General features: G+C 45.2%; 1 protein-coding gene across 1 annotated transcript in view; it reads left to right on the top strand.

Annotated features, from left to right (window-relative positions):
- The window catches only part of RASA2 (RAS p21 protein activator 2), a 1,321,178-nt gene extending 1,301,062 nt beyond the window's left edge, over window positions 1-20,116 (top strand). The window contains exon 24 of the mRNA XM_069618287.1: window positions 15,530-20,116. Coding sequence (XP_069474388.1) covers window positions 15,530-15,560 — 31 coding nt within the window. The 3' untranslated portion in view covers window positions 15,561-20,116. The remainder of the gene's footprint in view (window positions 1-15,529) is intronic.
- The last annotated feature ends 679 nt before the right edge of the window (window positions 20,117-20,795 follow it).

Below are 20,795 nucleotides of genomic sequence, written 5' to 3'. Positions count from 1 at the left end.
TTCAGGCTCCACTCAGCATCCTCTTTCGCTCATTCCTGACCGTCCACAATTCAGGATTGGTGCACCTCCAACGGTCTCTGCCTTAATGCCAGTAAAACTGAGATCCTTCTCATTGGGACTCCTGCTCCAGCTTTCCCTCTCTCAATCTGGCTGCCCTCCTTGAGCCCTCTTAATTTGCCTTCCTATGAGGCAAAACACCTTGGTATCATCTTCGATTCCACTCCCCCTTCTCTCCTCACATAACAGACCTTGCCAAGAAGGCCCACTACCAGGGTATTCTTCCTTTTCTCACTTTGCCCAGAAGCTAACTGTCTCCGGAGCTCTGGTCCTCTCTAGGCTGGACTGCTGTAACACCCTCTTTCTCAATCTGCCTTCCTCTACTCTCTGCCCTCTCCAACTAATCCAGAACAGAACTGCAAGACTTGTCTTTGGCCTCAAGCCCAGGGACTGTATCTCTCCAGCTCTGAAATCTCTCCACTGGCTCCTTGGCGCTGCAAGGATCAAGTCCAAGACCCTCTGCATCGCCCACAAGGTCTTCTGGGTCCGGGGCCCGCACTACATCCAATTCTCTCTTCTAAAACACCTTCCTTCCCGAGCCCGTCGCTCAGCCACCTCCAACTCTCTGAGGGTCAGACGCTTCTCCAGTCAGAAAGTGGGGGGTAGATCTCTCTCCTCTGCAGGTGTCTCCCTCTGGAATGGCCTCCCTGCCCCTCTCAAACGTGAACCGGACCACTTGAAGTTTCGGAAGCAGCTCAAGACCTTCCTTTTCGCCTCTGCTTTCTCTCTCTCCCTCCCCTGCTGACCTACCCATCTGCTGCGCTGTCTGGTGGGCTGGCCAACTGTCTCGGGAGGATAGCTCAGGGGCAACATGGTCGCCTTGGAAGCAAGACGACACGGAGCAACACAGGTTCGATCCCCTTATCCGCGCTTAGGAACCTTTGGGCGTTAAGCGTGTTATAAATGACCTATCATATCCACTGAGTCTAACTCGGTACCAGGCACTTCCACGACCAGTTGCCCCTGCACTGCCTCCGGCCCTAGCGCGTGCTTAGTGACTGTAACTGTAACCCAACTGTTCCCTGCCTCCTTGCACTTAGCCGGAGCCGCGCTGCCCTGGCTTCACTTACTCGGAGCAATGTTGCCCTGATTGCACTTCCCTTTTACGCTCTTCCTGGCACGTCCCCCTACTCCCTCCGCCCTGCACTTTGCGTTATCGCACTTGTACGATCTGAATGACACATGGCCTAGTAAGATGTTTTTTTTTGTCCTCCCTCCCTTGTCTTGTCGCACCTAGAAACACTTGTGTACAGGCACGTTTTAAATGACGTATCCTATCATATCATCTATGTAGGCAGGATATCTTTTAAAATGTATCAGAATAACGAAAGGCAGATTGCCTTTGGGAATCCTCCCCATAATTCGGTAAGCTGAGTAAAGAAGAACCAAAGGCAACTTTGCGCACGTGGCTAGTTTGGTGAACTGTGACAGTGTTTTATTTGCCAGTTGGTGCTTGAACATTACACACGTTCACTTATAATGTGCTGGTAGACTAATGAGGCCTAGACGTCCGGAAAGATGCAGTTAACTGTTAAAAGGAATTGGCAGTAAACGAGAACAAAACAGCCAACGTGTGTTTCGACCAAAGGAAGGGCCTTTGTCAAGGGGAAGAGGGTGGTCTATAGGGTTCACCAAAGGGCTTGGTCCAATCATGGAAGGACCAGTTAGAAGGGTTGGAAAGTGGACCAAAGATGATCTCAGTTAAGTAGCCGTTTAAGGGTGACACGTTGTCTTTGGTAGGTACAAAGATTTCCGTAGAGTGCTGCTTCAGCAGGGGTTTAATGTTGTGCAGCACATCATTGCATTCATTTACAATACAATTATTATCAGATGTGAGATCGGTACATGACAGGGTCGGCCGTGAACGCATCAGGCTTTGCAGCTCTGTTTAGTGTAGTCCTGCAAAACACCCGAATAACCCACACTTCATGCTTCCTGTCTGCTGACTGGCCGCCGTTCCTTACCCAATCGGGCCCCGTCTTTCCCTCTCAGGGCGTGTATGTGCAGGGAAAAGTCTTTAAATAGGGGCTAAGCCCCTCCCACTTTGTAAATGCAGGCTTACTGCAGGATAAGCGCGGCAGCTTTCGAAGGTCAAGTCTTACATTCCCGATCTTCGACCTGCATTCATGGGGTATCTTCGCAGGTTCATTTTGGGAGGATGGGTCTACCCACCCTATTTGTCCTATCGTCTAAGGGGCTTTTGTGGGTTTGTGTTGTGGGTTTGTGTGGGTTGCCACTGCAGAGTATGAATGCAGTTTCTTGTTCCCTTGGCATTGTTTCATCCTCTTTGCCCTGTATCAGGACACTCTACTGCTTATGGCTTTGCTGGGGGTTGCTGTCATTCTGCAAATATGGAAAAGGCTCTGGCAAGTATATGTGCAAGGAGGGGATATTTTATATTATTTGATGTTTGTATAACGCCTGCTGGCATTGTTATGGCTTTGAAGTGCTTCGTGGTGGAAGGCCCTTCAAAACACTGTAGTCTCTGTAAACATGAAAATAAAAAGACATTGCATGTGAATAGTAAATAGATTTAGGTGACTATTCGATTACTACCAGAGATGACTAGTATAAAACATTAGACAGAGAGCACCATAGAGAGTGTGGGTGGAGAGTAAGGGGCAGGCAGCCCAGCTGGGGGGGGGGGTCGCGCCCTAGGGGCAAACAGGAGGGAGGCAAACGGGGGTCACACACAATAGAGGGGGAGCAAGTAAGTACACCACAGAACAAGACCAGTGGGACCTTGCGAGGCCCTGTTGTGAGTGGAGAAAAAAGGGCAAGCAACAAATGAACACTACAGTGGTACTCTGGGCCTAAGAATGCAAGTGCAATACAGAATATCTTTGAAGTTGGTGAATAGTATTGGTCTGTGCGCTCTAACCTTTTTCCTAATAAAGGTTTCTTATTGGTTTAATTAGATTTCTGACCAATCCGGGCTATATGATGGCCTGTGGCTGCATGGCTACGTAGGGGCCGGTATCCACCAACCAGTCTGTATTTTTAGGAAAGGGGGTTTGAGTTTCTATGTTAGCCCATGCGCATTTGTAGTATACAGTTCTGTTGAATAAAGCTTGTCATCACTAATTCATAAATTGACACTGGTTAGTGGTAAAGAACTTGTTGTTGTTAATTCAATCTAGTCAGTATGTTTGTACACGTAATTCATAATATTTGTATGTCAATTTATAACAGTTTGTGCCAACTTAACTCCGCTAGGAGGCACGTGCGTTGGTTTCGCCCCTTCTAGGGCTTTATCAAGGCACTAGTACATCGGTTTTAGTGCATTGTGTATTTTTCACAAGTATAATGCATTATATACATGGTACAGAAGTTTGCAATCCGAATTCACAATAACTTGTTCCTTATAACATCAGGAGATTCAGCCTGCGTTCCTAGCCTCCTGATTGGCTGGCGCTCCTGCCAAAGGTGCTAATGTCTAAATGTGAACCTGCACACATGTTCTTGATGAGTGGGTGATGAGGGTGTGTGCATATGAGTTTAGAGGCGGCTTGACCAAATAGTGAGTGATCGTTGGCATCAATTACTGAAACCAGGCTGCCACATTTGGGATGCCCACTCGTCAAATGCAAGTTAATTGACTTTGCTGGCACGGTTGGCATTGCACACCTAAAAAAAAAAAAAACGCCTCGGCCAGCACAGATTACAAAGGCTGCTTGCAGCTAATTGCACTCTCTGCTTGCTCTTTGCATTTGCCTATTTCACACCTTATTCCTGACAAGGGAAATGAGACAGCAGACTCCCCACCTTTTCGCTGTGGCCTAGAACAATTGGTCAATTTAAAAATGGATAACGGCTGGTGGAAGTCGCATGACAAATGTGTTCACTTTATGGCAATACAGAAGGTTTGCTATATTAGTACATATAAGTGAATCCTGCGTCTAGCATGTCGGTTGATTAACTCCCATATAATGCAAGAACGCAGCATGCGTATGGCCTGCCAAGATAACTTTGCAGTTAATCTCCCCACCTCTCACTGGCGATTCCTTTCCTCTTCAAGGGCTACGGGCAAGAACGCCCTAGGAAGGCTTTAAGGGAGGCCTGGTTTGTTGCTCTTGGCCGCAACCTAGAAGGCGGTAATTGTAAGCAGTGTTTCAGTGCGTGTCACGCGAATTGATGCCTGCTCATATCGCCAGGCCCGCTTATGCAAATACCAATGTATCGCCGCGTGCCTCGTTTTAACCGCGCTACAGCAAGGAGAGCGGGGTTTTTAGTGTCCAAGATGCTAACTTAGGATCCTGGAAGCAGCTCAGCACTTGAACGAAATCTTGGGCGATCGTGATCGTTTTATCTCTGTATGCCTCAACATTGTAAACATGTGCGATGCATTGTCTAAACACAACCGTGCCGGGGTCTTTCTAGTGCTATTAACACTTTAGTGCTTTCTTTCTCCCCATTACACCCGGTTGTTTGCAAATTGGTATCAGCGAGTAACGTTTGACTTGTTTGACGTACTTGGATGAAATGTTCCCAAACAAAACTCTGGCCCAGCCGCTCCGAAATGGACATTTTGGTGACATTCGTTAAACTGTTCGAAAGATATTAAGACATTTAAAAAGCAGTTTTCGGCCTACTCCTATTAATTTTCCATAGAGAAAAAAGTGCGACATTGAAGAAGCGCGAAAACCACTGGAGGGATTTGCAACAAATAAAAATCAAGTTGGGCACAAAGCATTGCAGGTGTGCCCTTTGTTAGTTTGGTGGAAATCCATCGAATAGTTGGGTGCCTGTCAGGCTAAAGGTGGGGGGTGGGGCAGGACTACCTGTGCAATGGGGCTGTTAGGCGTGGGCTGGGGAGACCATTTGGGGCAGACCATGTTTGTCTTATCGGGGGAATCCCATGAGATTCCTGCGAGAACCTCACATGCCGCGTTTGAAAAAGAAAATGCTGCACACGAACCCGAGAGTGAAAGAGGGTAATGGGAGAGCGTGGGGAGGAAGTACACAAGCGAGGGATTTGAGGCGGACCAATGAAAGAGGAAGGGGACTAATGATGAGTGCCTGCAGGGACAAGGAAGACGTCTTCATTCTTGGGCGTTTATCATTACTGTGGCAATTGGCCATCGCCTTTCCGCAGGACTTGGCATACTCTGCATTACCACAGGAACACCTGCAGTGATTTTCACGGGAATAGAGGATGGCTTTGATAGTGCCATGCATTTTAAGTGTGATACATTCTTGCAGCAATAAAGACGGCGTGGTTATGGGGATGGAGGTGAGAGGGATAACATAACCTATGGACTTCTGGGGCTTGACCATAGTCCTATTAACCTGCCCAGGGGCAGGATTTGATCTACTAGTCAGTGTGATATGGGACTTTATAAAATATTGGAGCAACATGTACTGTGCAGAGGGCCATAGCCATTCGACCCTGTCTGCCAGTCAAGGCACTGTGTTATTAATAATTGGAGCAACATGGACGGTGGGGCATAGGCCGTGGCTCGTGGGATCTAGTTGGGTAGTAGTGGGGGTCTTGGGGCCTTTGCCGGTAACCCGGGGTCACTGGCCTTCCCACTTTTAAAATCATGAGTGCAACATGTACTCTGGCCACCCACGACCAATCAAACCAAGATTGACATTTCCCAAAACTGCAGACAACTGCCTATCTGGTTTCAGCCCTACTAGGGATCATCAGTGGTAGTATAGTCTGACAGTCCTGTGGTTGGAGCATTGGTGCATGTTCAGCAAACGCCATGTCTTGGGTTCATTAAGCTGCGTTTAAGGTATCACTGCCCTGTAAGACGAAGGCAATTTTCTGGAGCCAAGGCCGAACATTAGGGCTAATTTGCATACCCACAAGAGCTTGCTTTGTGGTTCTGGACTGGTTGTAAGGTGGCACTGTGGCATGTGACTTGGCTCAAATTGACGATTCTACTTTCACATTTCAGGCGAAAGGGTCTTTTCAAGCCTTTTTAAACCCACCATAACTTTGCTGGTGTTTGCTAAATATGTAGCAGTGCTGCACCCACAAGTCTGTCAGCCAATACTACACTGATGATCCCTATAATGGGTAAATCCAAGTATGTAGTTATCTGCAGTCTTGAGGAATGTCTGTCTTCGGTTGTATAAGATTTGCATAAAGTAGCACTGCCCTGTAAGACAAAGCTAATTCTCTGGTGCAAAAGGCTTGCATTTGTGCTAATTTGCAAACCCACAATGCCTTCCTGCTGTGGTTCTGAAATGAAGGCGAACTTACAATGATAGTTAATAGGTGGTGCTGTGGCGTTTGTGACTTAGCACAAATTGACTATTTTATGCGTGTGTGTGTTGCATTTTTGAGCAAGTTCAACTTAAATATGTGCCCTCTGTTGCGCAGCATATGACCACAGTGGTGACATCACAAATTACATCATATATGACATCACCGATGAGATCAATAATTACATCAAATGTGAGATCACTGATTAAATAAGTTAGAATATTTTTGTTGACCTCTTTTGATACATGTTTTATTTTATTACACTTAATAAAATGACATGGAACAATACACTGATACAGAAGTATATGATTACGTGTGGCGCATTCATTGCAGTACTTATTAACTTACACACTTTAAAATAAAAACCTGTAACATTATGCAAATGGTTCGAATTTCATGTATTATTAAACAATTACAATACTTAATTGCAGGGAAAATACCTGATTCTGGTAAATGTATTTCAGTTATTTAAAACATAATATAATAAGTATATGTAGCAGTAAAAAAAAACAATGGCTAGAAGTAGAAACATGTTTAATAGTAGAAGGTATGAAAATATTCAATGATCACATTTAAATGTACAATTCTCCTTACTGTAATAACATAACATGAAGACACTCTTTTCTCAATTTCAAGTTTTATAAAAAACAAAATAATCACATGCAAAAGACAGTACGTGCCCGTGTGCATTGTGATAATATGTAATCTAAGAATTCAAAGTTTGGTTAATATGCAGAAAAAATCAGTTACTTGTGCTACATAATTGTATACTGAGTGTACAGTTAAAGAAACAAGGGCATTGTATTGTGCAAGTATGAAATATGTACAAATGTTAAGTTAAAAAAACAGAGTTGTCCTATTCCAAAATGTAATTCACCAAACCAGTGACGTCATGCATTATGTAATTGGTGATGTCATTTATGGATTAATTAGTGATGATATCTATGATGCCATCATTGTGGTCATACGCTGCGCAACAGGGGGCGCATTTTTAAGGTGGACTTGCTCGAAATACAATTGCTGAATTTCAGGGAGTTTGTTGCGTTAAATTTGGTCACCTTAACTCTCTCCTAACTTACGTTTTTGCACTGAATTTCAAGGGTTTTGTTATACTATAGTTTTTTCGGTGCCCACTAGCCATGGCCTTCGGCCGTGGCCACTGTACATGTTGCATCAGAATGTTTCTTTTGGGCCCAGTGGCCGTGGACATTGTATATGTCACACCAATAGGTTTCTTTGCGGCCCTCGACCATGGCCCTCCGCCATGGACAGGGCAACAGCCTTTGGTCGTGGCCACTTTACATGTTGCACCAATGGGTTTCATTGGGGCCCACTAGCCATGACCTTTGGCCCAGAGGCCCATTACCCCCTGCCTAGGAGATGTGATCAGTGCAGGTGTAAATAATACTTCATTTTTTTCACTCTCCATATTCCCCCACAATTCCCCTGATAATGGCAACAAACTACCCATACAGCAGCATTAAGCTCGCATGCCCTCCGGGTTCCGCTGGTATTCCCCCAATAACACTTGAAAATCCCAAACTCTTACCTGTCCTCACAGGCACCCACCAAGTGTCCCCCTCCTCTTTTCGTGGTCCCCGCCACCCCCAATTCTCTCAGTTGCTTTATTGCTCCCTGGCCCTCTCCTGGCCATTACCTCCTATCACTGTTTGGTTCGTGTGATTCATTTTCTTCTCTAAGGGGAACTTAATTGAAATGCGATTGCTGAATTTGGGGGGCTTTGTTGCATTAAATCTGATCACGCTAACTCTCCCTTAACGAATGGCTTTTCACTAAACTTCAAGGGTTTTGTTACCCTATAGTTTTTTCGGTGCCCACTAGACATGGCCTTCGGCCGTGGCCTCTGTACATGTTGCACCAATATCTTTCTTTTGGGCCCACTAGCCATGGCACCTGGCCATGTCACACCATTGGTGTGTTACCAAACACCCGTTGCCCCCTGCACAGTCAATGTAGGCACTTCAGATGTTAATCCTTTTTTTTTCTAACTCCTTACTCGTGGGATAATTTCACAGCAATAATTTCCAATAACAGAAATTCCTGTGGTAGAGTGGCGGGTTGCCGATTCCCGCAATAACAGGAAATATTGCTCGGAATTAGTCTTCCACGTCCTCATAGACACTCAATGTGTGTCCCCCTTTTCCATGTCCTCTCACTCCACTTAATTGCTTTTTCCTCCCTAACCCTCCACCATTATCCCCATCACTAATTTTCCTAAGTGCATCTTGTGGCGTTGCCACTGTAACCTCGGAGTGGTTTTCTTGCTACTGCTGTTCAAAAACTGCACTTTTTCTCTATGGGAAAATTAGTGGGAGTAGGCTGGAAACTGCATTTTTATGTTATCTTAGTAACTGCTCATTTTTTAACGAATTGTTCCCAAAATGTCCAGTTTGCAGGGGGCACAAGCCCTTGACCGACCTTCTGTTTGGAAAATTCCATCCAAATCCATCCAGCAAATAAAACGGTATTAGTCTCGCTCAGCCCCTCTGCTGCAAAGCAACAAGGCTGATATAAAGGTTTTCAGAAGCAGGGGGCACCCCCTTTCTCTGTCGAATATTTTAAAAACTACTGGATGGATTTACCCCAAACCAATCGAGGAAATTACATCCATGCGAAGCTCCCACGTTATTTGTTATTTAGTCCAAATCTGCCCAGCGTTTTTCACACTATGGCTGTTAAAAAAAACTGCACCTTTTCTTTATGAGAAAAAGAATGGGCTGAAAACTGAGGTTTTTTTATTTTTAACTTTTTATTTTATAATGTATTGTTCCTAAAGTTTGCAGCTTTGGGGTCACTTGACAAACGTATTGTTTTGAAAATGTTATTCAGCAAATCTAAAATTATTAGCAATAGAAATTTGGGAAAAATTGCAGCTTTTTTGTTTCTGAAAAGCCCCTCAGCCTCTCTCCTGAAAAGCACCATGGGGAGATATAGCTATTTTTTGGGAGCAGGGGGCACCACCTTCCCATGTCGAATAGTTTTGAAACTCCTGGATTAACCCCAAACCAGCCCCAGAAATCGACACTTGTAACCAACTTGTTTCTCATTTGGTTTATTCCCATCCAGCAGTTTTTATGCTATGGCTTGAAAAAATGTGGACTTTTTCTCTATGGGAAAAGGAATTGGTGTAGGCCAAAAAACAGTGTTTTATTGCTTTCTAAATAACTTTAATCTTTCCCAAAATCTCCAGTCTTGGTAGGGGACAGGGGTGGGGTTGTTTGGGCCTGTGACAAACATTTTGTTTTGAAAATATCAGCCAAATCAGTCATGCAACTCACCTTAACTATAGGAGTGACAAACCTATAGTATATATATATTTCTGAGGCTTGTGGATCTACTTAGAATCACATGCTTTGCATAGGCCGACATCTAGTGGAAGTTGCAGAATATTGCACATGATGTTTTTCGAAGTTCAAAAATAGACGTCTACAGGGCGTGACTGTAATACTATCCCTAGTGTGATGTACCCTTTACCCATGATTCCTCACGCATTGAGGTCTCTCAGATTATTTCCTTCTGCCAACATGGTTAGTTGTATTTTCGTGGAGTCCGTAGCAGAAAGCTGCTTTGGCAGTTAGCTCCATCCAAACCTCTCTTGTCAGTTACCGATTGATGCACTACTTCGGCAGCTGATCTCCAGAGCATCTTGACACCTGATTCCGAACACCAAAACAGAAGTCTGTTCAGACGGGCTTCGGCCTACACCTGGCTTCAGCCTAAACAGTAGGGAGAGCAGGCGGACTGATCCTTTCTTTGTTTAAAGAATGCCTCCCCCCCCCATTTCCTGCCTGCCCCTACTGCCTTTTTCTTGTTGCCTCTGTGTCCACCTTCCCTTATGAAACGCACTCCGTTTTAAAGTTTTGCCCCAAGTTCAATAGAACATTTCTGTGGAAAGACACATACACGTCCTGTCCTGCTGCACATCGTGCAAACTCTTTAGGCCTAAGACACTAAAGGAGTGGTGGACTAAGAGGAGGGCGGCATACACCATGTAGGCGGAGTTGTAGACTCCCTCAGGGATCTTCGAATCGGATCACGAAGGCCATGGCAGCCGAGACTCCGAATCAGAGCTCCACTATATTACAGAGGAACAGTCTAGTTCCTGCACACCTGTCCCCAGCCTCGAAAGGCAGTCGCAGCGCATTGATATGAGGAAGTCCTCTGGCGATGACAGCGTACACACACCCTACTACACATAAGCACACACCCCAGAGCCACTCATCGATGAATGCAGCGACGGAGGGCCACACACCGACTGTAGGTGCCCCTCGGCCCAGCGATGCGACACCGACCAATCCTGCTGTGGTTCCGCCTATGCCCTTACCACAAGGCGACCGTGTAGACACTGTGGTGAAAGACGTGCATAAACACCAATTCGACGGATAAGGCACAAACACTGAAACAGCTGTCGGAAAAAAACAAAATTCCTTCCCATACAGTAAACACCATAAAGAGCCCTCTGCTCATGACAAACCGGCCTCTGAGGGCTATCGGGAAGACTCTTCACCTTTAGCTTCTGCCCTCAACTGAAAACACCCCAGGGAAAGCCCCAAGAACACTCCCAGAGCCGTCTGTCCTACTGAGGCACCTCCAGTAACCCCCAAGGTTACCCCTGAGGCAGAAAGGACAATCAGGTCAGAAACTCCTTGGACCCAAACACAGTTTGAAGAAACCATGGGGGAAAATCTTTTTTTATAGTCTTTGAGCAGGTTGCCCCCTCCACTAAAACCTGTGGAGCAGTCTCCATTGCCAGTGGTACCCACCCAACCAACTCACCCTCGCCACACACCACATCAAGCCTTCATGCCCAGGGAGCCCTTGCAGCGATCTCAGCAAGGGGATCTCCAGTCCAATCAAGCAGACCAGGGCATGTTGGTGGTTGACCAGGATGATCCCATCACCAAGATGGTGACGACCCCTATTTACAAAACCAAGATGACCTGGATTTCATCTTATAGACCCTATCAACCCCTCAGCCTTTGAACGGTCCTACCTCTCCTATTGCAGACCAATTACTTTATAACAGAAGAATCTAGTCCCGGAGGGGCCTACTTCGTTGAGGACTTCTTAAATGAGAGAAAGCATATTGGCCAGGCTATCCCTCTCCTGGAATCTATCAAACAAATGGTCTCTCCATCCCCGTCTACCCCCTCCCTTACAAGAGCGGTCCAACCAGAGGTGGAGAAACATTCAAGCCTTCACCATCTCATCCTCTTTACATCAGAGGACACGTCAAGCTGGATTCTTTGGTATACTACCAGAAAGTGAGCTGGTGTTCCACTCTCCACCACCCCGAAGCACCTCCCTATAAGGAGTGCAAAAGAATATACACGCTAGGTAAGCGGATCACTACTTTTGCTGCATACCTAATCAGAATAGCAAACAATGCTACTTTGCTTGCCAGTTACAGCAGCACCCAGTAAGATGACATTGTAAAACATCTTGATTCAATACCAGAACCTGCTCGTTCACACCTTCTCAAGGTTGTCACTGAGGGTAAACAAGTGCCTCAAAACATCCTGAAAAATGTTATAGATTCTACGGACACCTCCGGAAGTGTCATTGCGGAGGCAACCCTTCTACAAAAGACACTCTTGGCTTAGGAACTCTGGTTTTAAGCCAGAAACACAGGTGGCCCTTATCAACATGACCATCGAGGAGTGTCTCCTCTTTGGTAAAGCAGTTGACAACCAGCTACAAACCACAAAAAAGTAGCATGAGACCATCGAAACCCTTGGTCAAATATCTAACGGACCCTTCCTACAGAAGGGGGTATTCAACACATGCTGAAACCTCCGGGTGTAAGTATTCAGAAGACCAGGCAAAGCCGGTGCAAGCATGTTTAGTACCCACTTCTCAGTCCCCAGGGTCAATTGTCCTACCAATACCAGCAGCATGGGTTTTGCCGTGGGAAAGGACGAGGCAGAGCTGCGGCCTCTAAGGCCCCTGCCTCCAAATGACAGGCTGCTCCACGTTCCCTGCCATGCATCCGCTTTCGAGGGTCGCATAACACTCTTCGTCCAGCAATGGGAGGGAAAAACGTCAGACTGCTGGGTTCTAGAAAGTGGCCAAAGAATACTCAGTGGAGCTCCTAGAGACACCTTGCCACCATCCAACTCGAATAGGAAAAATGTCCTCCAAATGCCTCAAAGTCCTGCAGGAGGAAATCGTAATTCTACTCCAAAAAGGAGCAATCGAACTGGTACCATACCTGGAACAAAATCAAGGTATTTATTCAATGTACCGCCTTGTTCCAGAGAAAGATCTAACAATGTGCACAGTGCTATACCTGCGCCCTGCAAACACATGTCAAACCCCAAAGATTCAGGATTGCAACGTTGCAGGAGGGCATTCCACTACAGAAACTAGGGGATGACATGGCTACATTGGACATGAAAGATGCATACGTTCATATTTCAATGTAGCCAGCGCACAAAAAATACCTCCGATTCAAATTGGCAGACAAGCGCTACCTATTGAAAGTCCTACCATTCGGCATTGCATCAGTCCCCAGGGTATTCACAAGGGTCCTAGCAGTGGTAGCCGCTCACTTGCGAAGGAAGTCCATTCCAGTGGGTTACCTGTGATTTTACTGAAAACTTTTTTTCAATGATTTTTTTACCAAAAAAAATCCATTAACGAAATTGATTTAGTATTTTTTTTTATTTGCGTGGGGTCCCACCCCCAAGCTCCCCAGGGTCCCATCCCAATATCCCCATTTCCCTATGTTATAACCCTATCTTTAACGCCACCCAAACCCCATTTATATATATTTGAAAAATCTGTTTTTTTTTAAAAAAAATGATTTTCTTCAGTAAAAAAATCAATTGACATTTTTTGGGAGGGTAAAAACACTGGATGCCATTCCAGTGTACCCTTAGACTGGCTAATAATTTCTGGGGATTCTCCCCAGAGGTGCCTTTTAACACATGCAACAGACAATCAATCTGCTGTTCCAATGGGGCTTCTTTATAAACAAAAAGAAGTGTCCGGTCTAGGGCCCAGCCAAGTAAAGCAATTTCTGGGGGGACTAATCAAAATAGATGGACCAGTCTTCCCCTGCGAAGAGAGGGTCGAAAACGCGTTGTTTCAAACACCTAGGTATGTAGCCGGTTGTCAGGGTCAGGTGACGGTACGAAAGGCAATGCACCTGCTGGGAATTATGGCTTCCTGCATCTATCTAGTACCTCACACCAGGCTGCGCATGCGTCAATTTGGTCCGCCTCCTCCATTGACCTGATCCCAAAACCCCATACTGCTCTGGTCCCACTGCCCCCTTTTACCCCCCTCCTTCCCTACTATTGGCTTCCCCCATAAACTGGATCCCCCTGCCAACCACTGGCTTCCTTTTCCACAGGGAACAGGGTTTAATTGGCAAAATACATATAATGGGGCATAAACCCTGCCCCTTCTAATCTGCGGGTCTACCGGCATATAGAAATGGTGGCCTGCTGCAATTGCTAATGAAGTGGGCTTCTCGTTCAGGCTGAGCATCTCTAATGCTGGTGGGATGCATGCAGTGTTCAACTGCTTCATTCTCCTAATCCTCTCTCTCCAGTGCTCTGCCAGCATGGGTCTCCGTTGCTTGGCATGCTGGTCTTTGTAGTCCTTTGGAAAGAAAGAACATTCACTGGCAAGCATTGTGGGCATCAGGTATGGAACAAGAGTTGGTTGTATTTAATATTTCTATCCAGGCATAATTCGAAAGATCGGAGACTGTTGCCCTCCCAACAGTAACCCCCCCCCTTCCTCTTGGGCAGGACTGGCTCTGGGTAACCCTGTGGTAGATCTCCTGCCTCTGGTTGTGAGGCAGCCGCATCGGCTCTTGACAGGGTCAGCTCCCCAAAACTTGTACAACAGGGCTTGAGTCGATGGATGTTTTTGATACTAGGTAAAGTTGTGTGTCCTCTGCGTTTTGGTGTTTGAGGATGTTGGTGCTGGGAAGGGACGGACCAGTCCCCCCAGAGTTTCCATGTAGAGGTTGAAGATGACGGGACAGGGTGGAGTCTTGTGGAACTCGCAGGTTACTGGGTAGTGCTTGGTAGCGCTCTGGTCCAACTGAACGTGTTGGTTAATGTTGAAGAGCTATTAGGCAAACAACTGCAGAGCGGATCTATCAAAGCCCATACACGTGGTGCGGATGTCGAGGAGGCCTCCATGTGCAACAGTACGAAAGGTAGCAGATAATTTGAGGATGACAAGCGGGGGTCCCATTTTTCGTGGTTGAGCGGTGAATCGCAAGTGAGGAGTACCGTGGAAGCAAGTGTGGTATTCTCTTTGAGGGTGCATGTTCATGAGGTATTGTGGATATTAGCAAGCCCTCCAACAGTTTTCTCTTTGCAGTCCTTGTGTTGGATGCTGTAACCTGTGGGGATAAGGACATCGGGATATGTGGAGGTGTGGGGGGGAGGTGGGAGGTTAGAGCCACATCTCTGTGACAAAGATTCTCTCTGGGTTAGTAGTGATTAGGTCAGCAATGTCTTTTTCGTGTTCTACTGCAGAATGAGCATTGACGAGTGTGCGTTTGTGGTTTAGGGGTACTGTGTGCAGTGATAAGCTGTAGGGTAGGGGCTCTGGTTTGGCAGTGTGTGGAAAGGATGCAGAATGGGCGTTTGTGTATGTGGGTGACGGTAAGGATGAGAAGGGATGATTGGTGTGTGATGCGCATGCTGCTGGTTTATATTGGATGTTTGGAGCAAGGGTTCAGGCAGTTTTGCAGGTCCTAACAGGACCAAACAGGGATTTGCCTTTTTGTAGTCTGCCTTTAGCTTCAGAAGCCCGGGCGAGGGACGCGATAGTCTGTGTCCTTTTGACCGTGGAGAAAGACTCTCACGTGATGAACGCCCCGCACACATGTGCCCCTAAACCTGTACAATGAACCACAAAAATGTGAAAGTTGATTTGAGCAAGGTGGTGGCGAGGGGTTGTTAGTGAGTGAATGAAGGCTATACAGTTTGATCACATTTTCCCCAGTGATCAGCATGTTATTTTTGTTCAAAATGCTAAAAAAGCTATTCTTCTTAAGGAAAATCCTATTCACATGATTTATTCTTTCACACATTCTTATTACCAGGTTATTGCTGTAAAGAGTTTGTGGTTTAGTTAACCTAATTTATTTCACGTCACGCCTTGTGTGAAACAACTGCTATCGCATTATGCATCTGTTCCACAACGCGTGCATTTTTGATTATCTGACCATTAACATGATTTTTGTAACTTGTTTTTGTTTTTCAGAACCAATCCAATTGATGGCAAGGTTTCTTAACAAGAACAGCGGATGAGTATTAAGGAAGTCTAGACTCTTTCTGTTCATTCCTCAACCTATTCGTTCTGTGAAGCATCAAGAGGTGCAATAAGTCGTGCCTGGAGCATGAACTATATGCCAGGTCTCTTAATGTTCAACAATGGAAGCAAAAAGCATCTTCAAAGCTAACCTTCATCTAGTTTAACTGGCTCTGCTTGCGGTTAAAAGGAGACTTTGAAATGGAAGATATTTTTGGGAAGATATTCCCGATCTCCTTAGCTTATTGAAGCAGCCGAATGAAATGGGATCGTCCCATTCGTCCAAAGTATTAACATTGCATCACGTTAGTCTACATCCAGTAATAGTATGCTTGATGGACTTGGGTCCGGCCTCCATACTGGTATCTTCCGTGCGGTTCCATGCATTTTGGTGAATGTTTCATTCTCAAGACTATGAACTTCGTCAAGGAAGAGAGCAGTGCAGAACTCTGCATCACAGTGCTCAACCGTGGGCATACTAGTGTCTGGTCGGTGGATACCAACGACGGATCGCTTTTTTTGTTTTTTGATTTATGGAAAAATGACTAAAGTAGGACACATCAGGGATTTTTGTGTTCTATATCGTGCATTGAGTTTACATTTGCGATGGCAATTTTGTATAACTGGGAAGAAGAGTGATTGCTCTTCCTGTTTAAATTTTAGGTACAGATAATGTTGGAGTGAACAGGTTGGTAGGTTTACATGTCAAGAAAGCCAAATGTGTGCTGTCCGAATGCGTTGAAAGTGCCCATCAACTTCCATGATTTGCCAGTGCAAAAATACATAGATGATGATTATTTTTGTTTTTTAAGTACAATTTAAGGTACATTGACCAAGCCAACCTTGCAACTCGTAAATACGCCCAAAATGACCACTTTAGAGCACTTTAGTAATCTGGGCAGTCCTGGGTTATATTTTTCGATACTTAGTATCTAGATTGTTCTGGATGTATGATCAGTTGAATGATCATTTTTGTGTTATGTTATAAGTAATGCTTTCGTGAGTTGATCTTGTCGACACATGTTTATTACTAGCGAGACCAAAGTCAGTTTGGAAGGCACCTTGACTGTAGAAACTTAGTCTTGCACCTTTCACCGAGGAGGTAGGGTTTAGGCCGATGACAATCTATGTACACATGCTGAAGAAGCCACTGTCTCTTTAAGAATGTCAGGAGCTGCACTTCACCTCATCAGTTTTTGAGATTATTTGGTACAACATGCATTTGAGATTCATTCAGATGTCTGGTGAGTGCTACTTTTGATTGGCTCCTTACAGAATGCTCTCGGTGACTTATTTAAAAGTTCATTGTGCATAGCAGCTGAAATGTTTTCAATGAAATTGGTGGGATTCTGTTAGCAAATGTGTACCTGCTTTTTAAACATAGCGTTTTAATCCAAGATAGCATACTCTATTATATGGTCATGTTTATTAAAAGGGACCTTTCTCTCCACTTGCGCTTTTATTTTTCCCCTCTTGCTTTTAAACATTTCACACACATTCTTGTTTAAAAAAAAACAGGTCAGTTTTGAGGCAACTTGAATCCCCCTGGTCTCTGAGGCCTACTGTTTTAACAAGAGGGACATTCTGGCTATCCTGTGCCTCAGTTAACACTGGCAGTAAATAACCAAGAGGAGGCCTACACCTGATTGACCACTAAAACAGAGAGCACGAATGTTAGTGTCCCATTCAGAAATGATTATGTTTGTGTTTCTTTCATGTGCCATTCGATGCAAAAGACAATACTGCAAAACATTCTGTTTATGAGACGTTGCTTCAGCTGAGGGTTCCCTTCTTACGCTGATTATTAGCCAAAGCATTTGTCAAAACAAGAAGTTAGTAACTAGCCAGCGCATCTTCCTTTTCCTCTGAATCCCCTTTCTGCTTATGTCCAACTCCAGGCCTCAAAGGCAGGGATCCTGACAGGTTGTAAGGATATCCATCAATATTCATAAGAAATCCTTGTATGCAAATGTAGCCCATGAATATTAATGAGGGGATATCCTGAAAACTTGACATGCACCCGGCCCTCAAGGCCTGGGGGTTGGACAACCATTTTACTTCCCAGAAAAACATTCCCACAGGCCAAGCCGCTTACAACCCCTGTTGTGTCTCATAACTCTGTACCCTTCGCTCAATGATCCCATGGCCATCTGGCGAGGGTTCGTGTACTGTATGTGATGAGTGGGAAGTCTGCTTGCTATCTTTGAAAGACCTTTGGCATTATGCTAGTGATGAAGTGCAGCATGCCTCACAGCTCCGCCCCTTTTATTTTAAGTAGGATGCTTTAATTTTGCTACCCATGGCAATTGCATGAATCCGCATCCTTGATGGCAATGCTCCAGTGTGGGCAATGACTAAAACAATTGCCCCTGAGCTACTCCATCTGCCATTTGTGCAAGTATTGATGCGCCAGCATTCAGAGCCAATAAGCACTGCTGCTGCAGACATTTGCTTTTACTGCCCTTTCTAGCTCCTTTCACATACACTTTTAACGTACAACCATTTTCTGTTGTGATACTATAACCCACTCGCAAACTACTGCAGGGTGTTTAAAAGCTCCCAGCTTTTATTTAAAAACATTGCATACAGTTGAAGCATCAAGAGAAGTATTCCTACTTTAGAATGTCACATTGTTCTGTAGCACTTCATGCAGGATCCTCCTGCTCCTAAGTGCTGTAAGGATAGTAGTACAACGAATGCTCTATTATCTGGCGCCAGTGGGCTACCCAGAGGTGCTCGATTTCATATGTTCTGGATAGCCAAATGCAAGTATCCTGGATGTCAAAAAGCTGGAGCATAGAGCAAAAACATTGAATAACTGTTTGCTGAAGTTCTGCTCTGTTTGTTAACACTTTGCTATTCAGAATCTGTTATCTGGCCTCTAAACCTTTCTCTGCCATTTTGTTTTGCGGAATGGTACTGTTACCAGCTATGGCAGCTGCTAGTTATAGAGCCTTTCAGATCATGGAATGGCGGATGACAGGGTTTTGAGTGTATCTGCCAGTGTAATGGTACTAAATGTATTGACTGTAGAAAGATGGATGCATGATTCGGTCTTGCTAAGATTGGTAAAGTGCAGGCTTGCCCCTTTTGTAAGGTGAGGGCTTAACCTGCGAGCTACCCATCCAGATTGTTTACTATTTACCTCCATAAAAAGCACATGCAAACTGCATCTTATTCTGAATGTCATCCCCCCAAAGCAATCTAGAATGAAGGTGATGTCCTTAGTTCAAGTTGTTGCATGGCTCCTGAAGGGGAAATCTTGAGGGCACGCGCTACTATAGGAAGTCGGTTAGCTTTCCAGTAAGTAGCAAACTTTACCTTCACGTTTGTGCTCAACATGGCTCTGGACAACTATGAAAATATCTGGCTGCGATGGCGTTGCATGCCCTGCGCCAGGAAATTCAGATCTGCCTCTTGTTTGCTTGTTTGGTTGATCTGGTTGATCTGGTTGCCATCTTTGTTTGCCACTTTAAGTCTGTACTTGTTCATGGATACCCTCCACAGCCACGACATCTCAATAAATCAGCTCAAATATTTCCTGATTTTTTTATGTACCTAGCACAATTAGGGGAAGCTAAACCCCGAGAATTTGTTTATTTGTGGACCCGGAAGCTGCTAGAGGCTTTTCCCAGTAGGAGCCTTAAACATGCCTTGAAAAATTAGCTCTAACCCGTCTGTCCACGCAAGCAAGTCATTTTGCATTAGAACCTAGCCATCCACCCACAGGTTGCTGTACCGATAGCCTGGTTGCGACTACCTCCAGGCACTCGGAGGCTGCAACACTTTCTCTTTCATACTGTTGCAAGGCATTGTTCAAATGTCTTTGTCTTGACTTGCTCAACTAGTTTGGATGAATTCTCTATAGGCAAATCTTCACTTGAACTTGAGTGAATGCTCCTGTCTGTATAGTACACTGTAGGCCACGTATTTAGGTTCAAGTACATTATTGTTGTGTACTGATCATGGTATATTGCTGGCAAGGCTAAAGGAGGCAGGGTTTTCGGGGACAGCACTGGATTGGTTTCACGCCTTTCTGACCTCAAATAGTGTCCCTTCACCCTTATCGTTCCTCTTCGGTATCGATCTCATGCGGAGTTCCGCAGGGAATGGCTCTCTCCTCCTTACTTTTTAATATTCTCCCTTTGTTGATCCTCATTCACTTGTTTGGCTTCAGGGTCTTTTCTTATGCAGACGATACACAGATCCTGTTTAGACTTGATGCAAAGCAGGGTGAGGTAAAGGACAGGCTAAAAAACTGTTTGGAAGTCATCCATGTCTGGATGGAGTCAAATTGGCTCAAACGTAATGGTGGGAAGACAGAGATCCTGATTTCAGTCCCGCCAGGTGCAGCTGACAGTTGGGCCGATGCTCTTTGGCCAGAATCACTCGGCCCACTACCTAGATCGGCTAAAGTGATGCGTAATTTAGGGATTAAGCTATCCGAATCCCTGTCCATGGAGGCGCAGGTTAACGCTGTATATGGTGCAGGCTTTGTTAATCTCAAACAACTAAAGAAAGTTCTCCCCCTTTATTCCAGACAAATTTCATGCTCAAATGTGGCAGCTTGTGTAAATGGGAGGCAGGACTACTGTAACACCATCTACTTGGCGCAACCTTCTTTCCTCATCCAGCTCCTGCAAGTGCTACAAAACGCTGCAGTGCATCTGGTTGCACACATACCTGTTGTAACAGGAGTAACTAAGGCCAGACAATCTCTCCACTGGATTCCGATTGAAGCTCGGATAAAATGTAAAGCACTGTGTATTATGCACTGTGCCTTAGATGGAAAGGAATGCTTAGCCATCCAAGAGAAACTGAACATGTATCGCCTGGGTCGCTCTCTGAGATCCTCAAATGCAGCTTTGTTATGGATACCTAAATATAAGAAACATAGATTGGGAGGCCGTGCTTTCTCAGTTGCAGGGCCTAGGCTTTGGAATTCATTGCCGGAAAGATTGAGGAAAATTGAGGATTTCTTCTCTTTCAAACAAAATTTGAAAACTTTCCTTTTCAGATAAATTCTGCCCCACACGGTTGCCCCTGATTTCTTATATCTGTCTTGTTACCAGTTGTTTTAAGCACCATGATGTCTTGGGTGAAAGAGCGCTATATAAATAGCTGATTGATTACTGGGACCGGCTTTGGCTCCTTTTGACTCTGTTGCATATGTCTACGTTTGTCGCAGTAGCAAAAAGGCTCTTCCAGCTGCTACAAA

Source organism: Ambystoma mexicanum, chromosome 10, assembly GCF_040938575.1.
Source record: "Ambystoma mexicanum isolate Mex_15411 chromosome 10, UKY_AmexF1_1, whole genome shotgun sequence".
Lineage (NCBI taxonomy): Eukaryota > Metazoa > Chordata > Amphibia > Caudata > Ambystomatidae > Ambystoma > Ambystoma mexicanum.
Note: the sequence above shows the minus strand (reverse complement) of the source record. Positions and strands in the feature narration are given on the sequence as shown.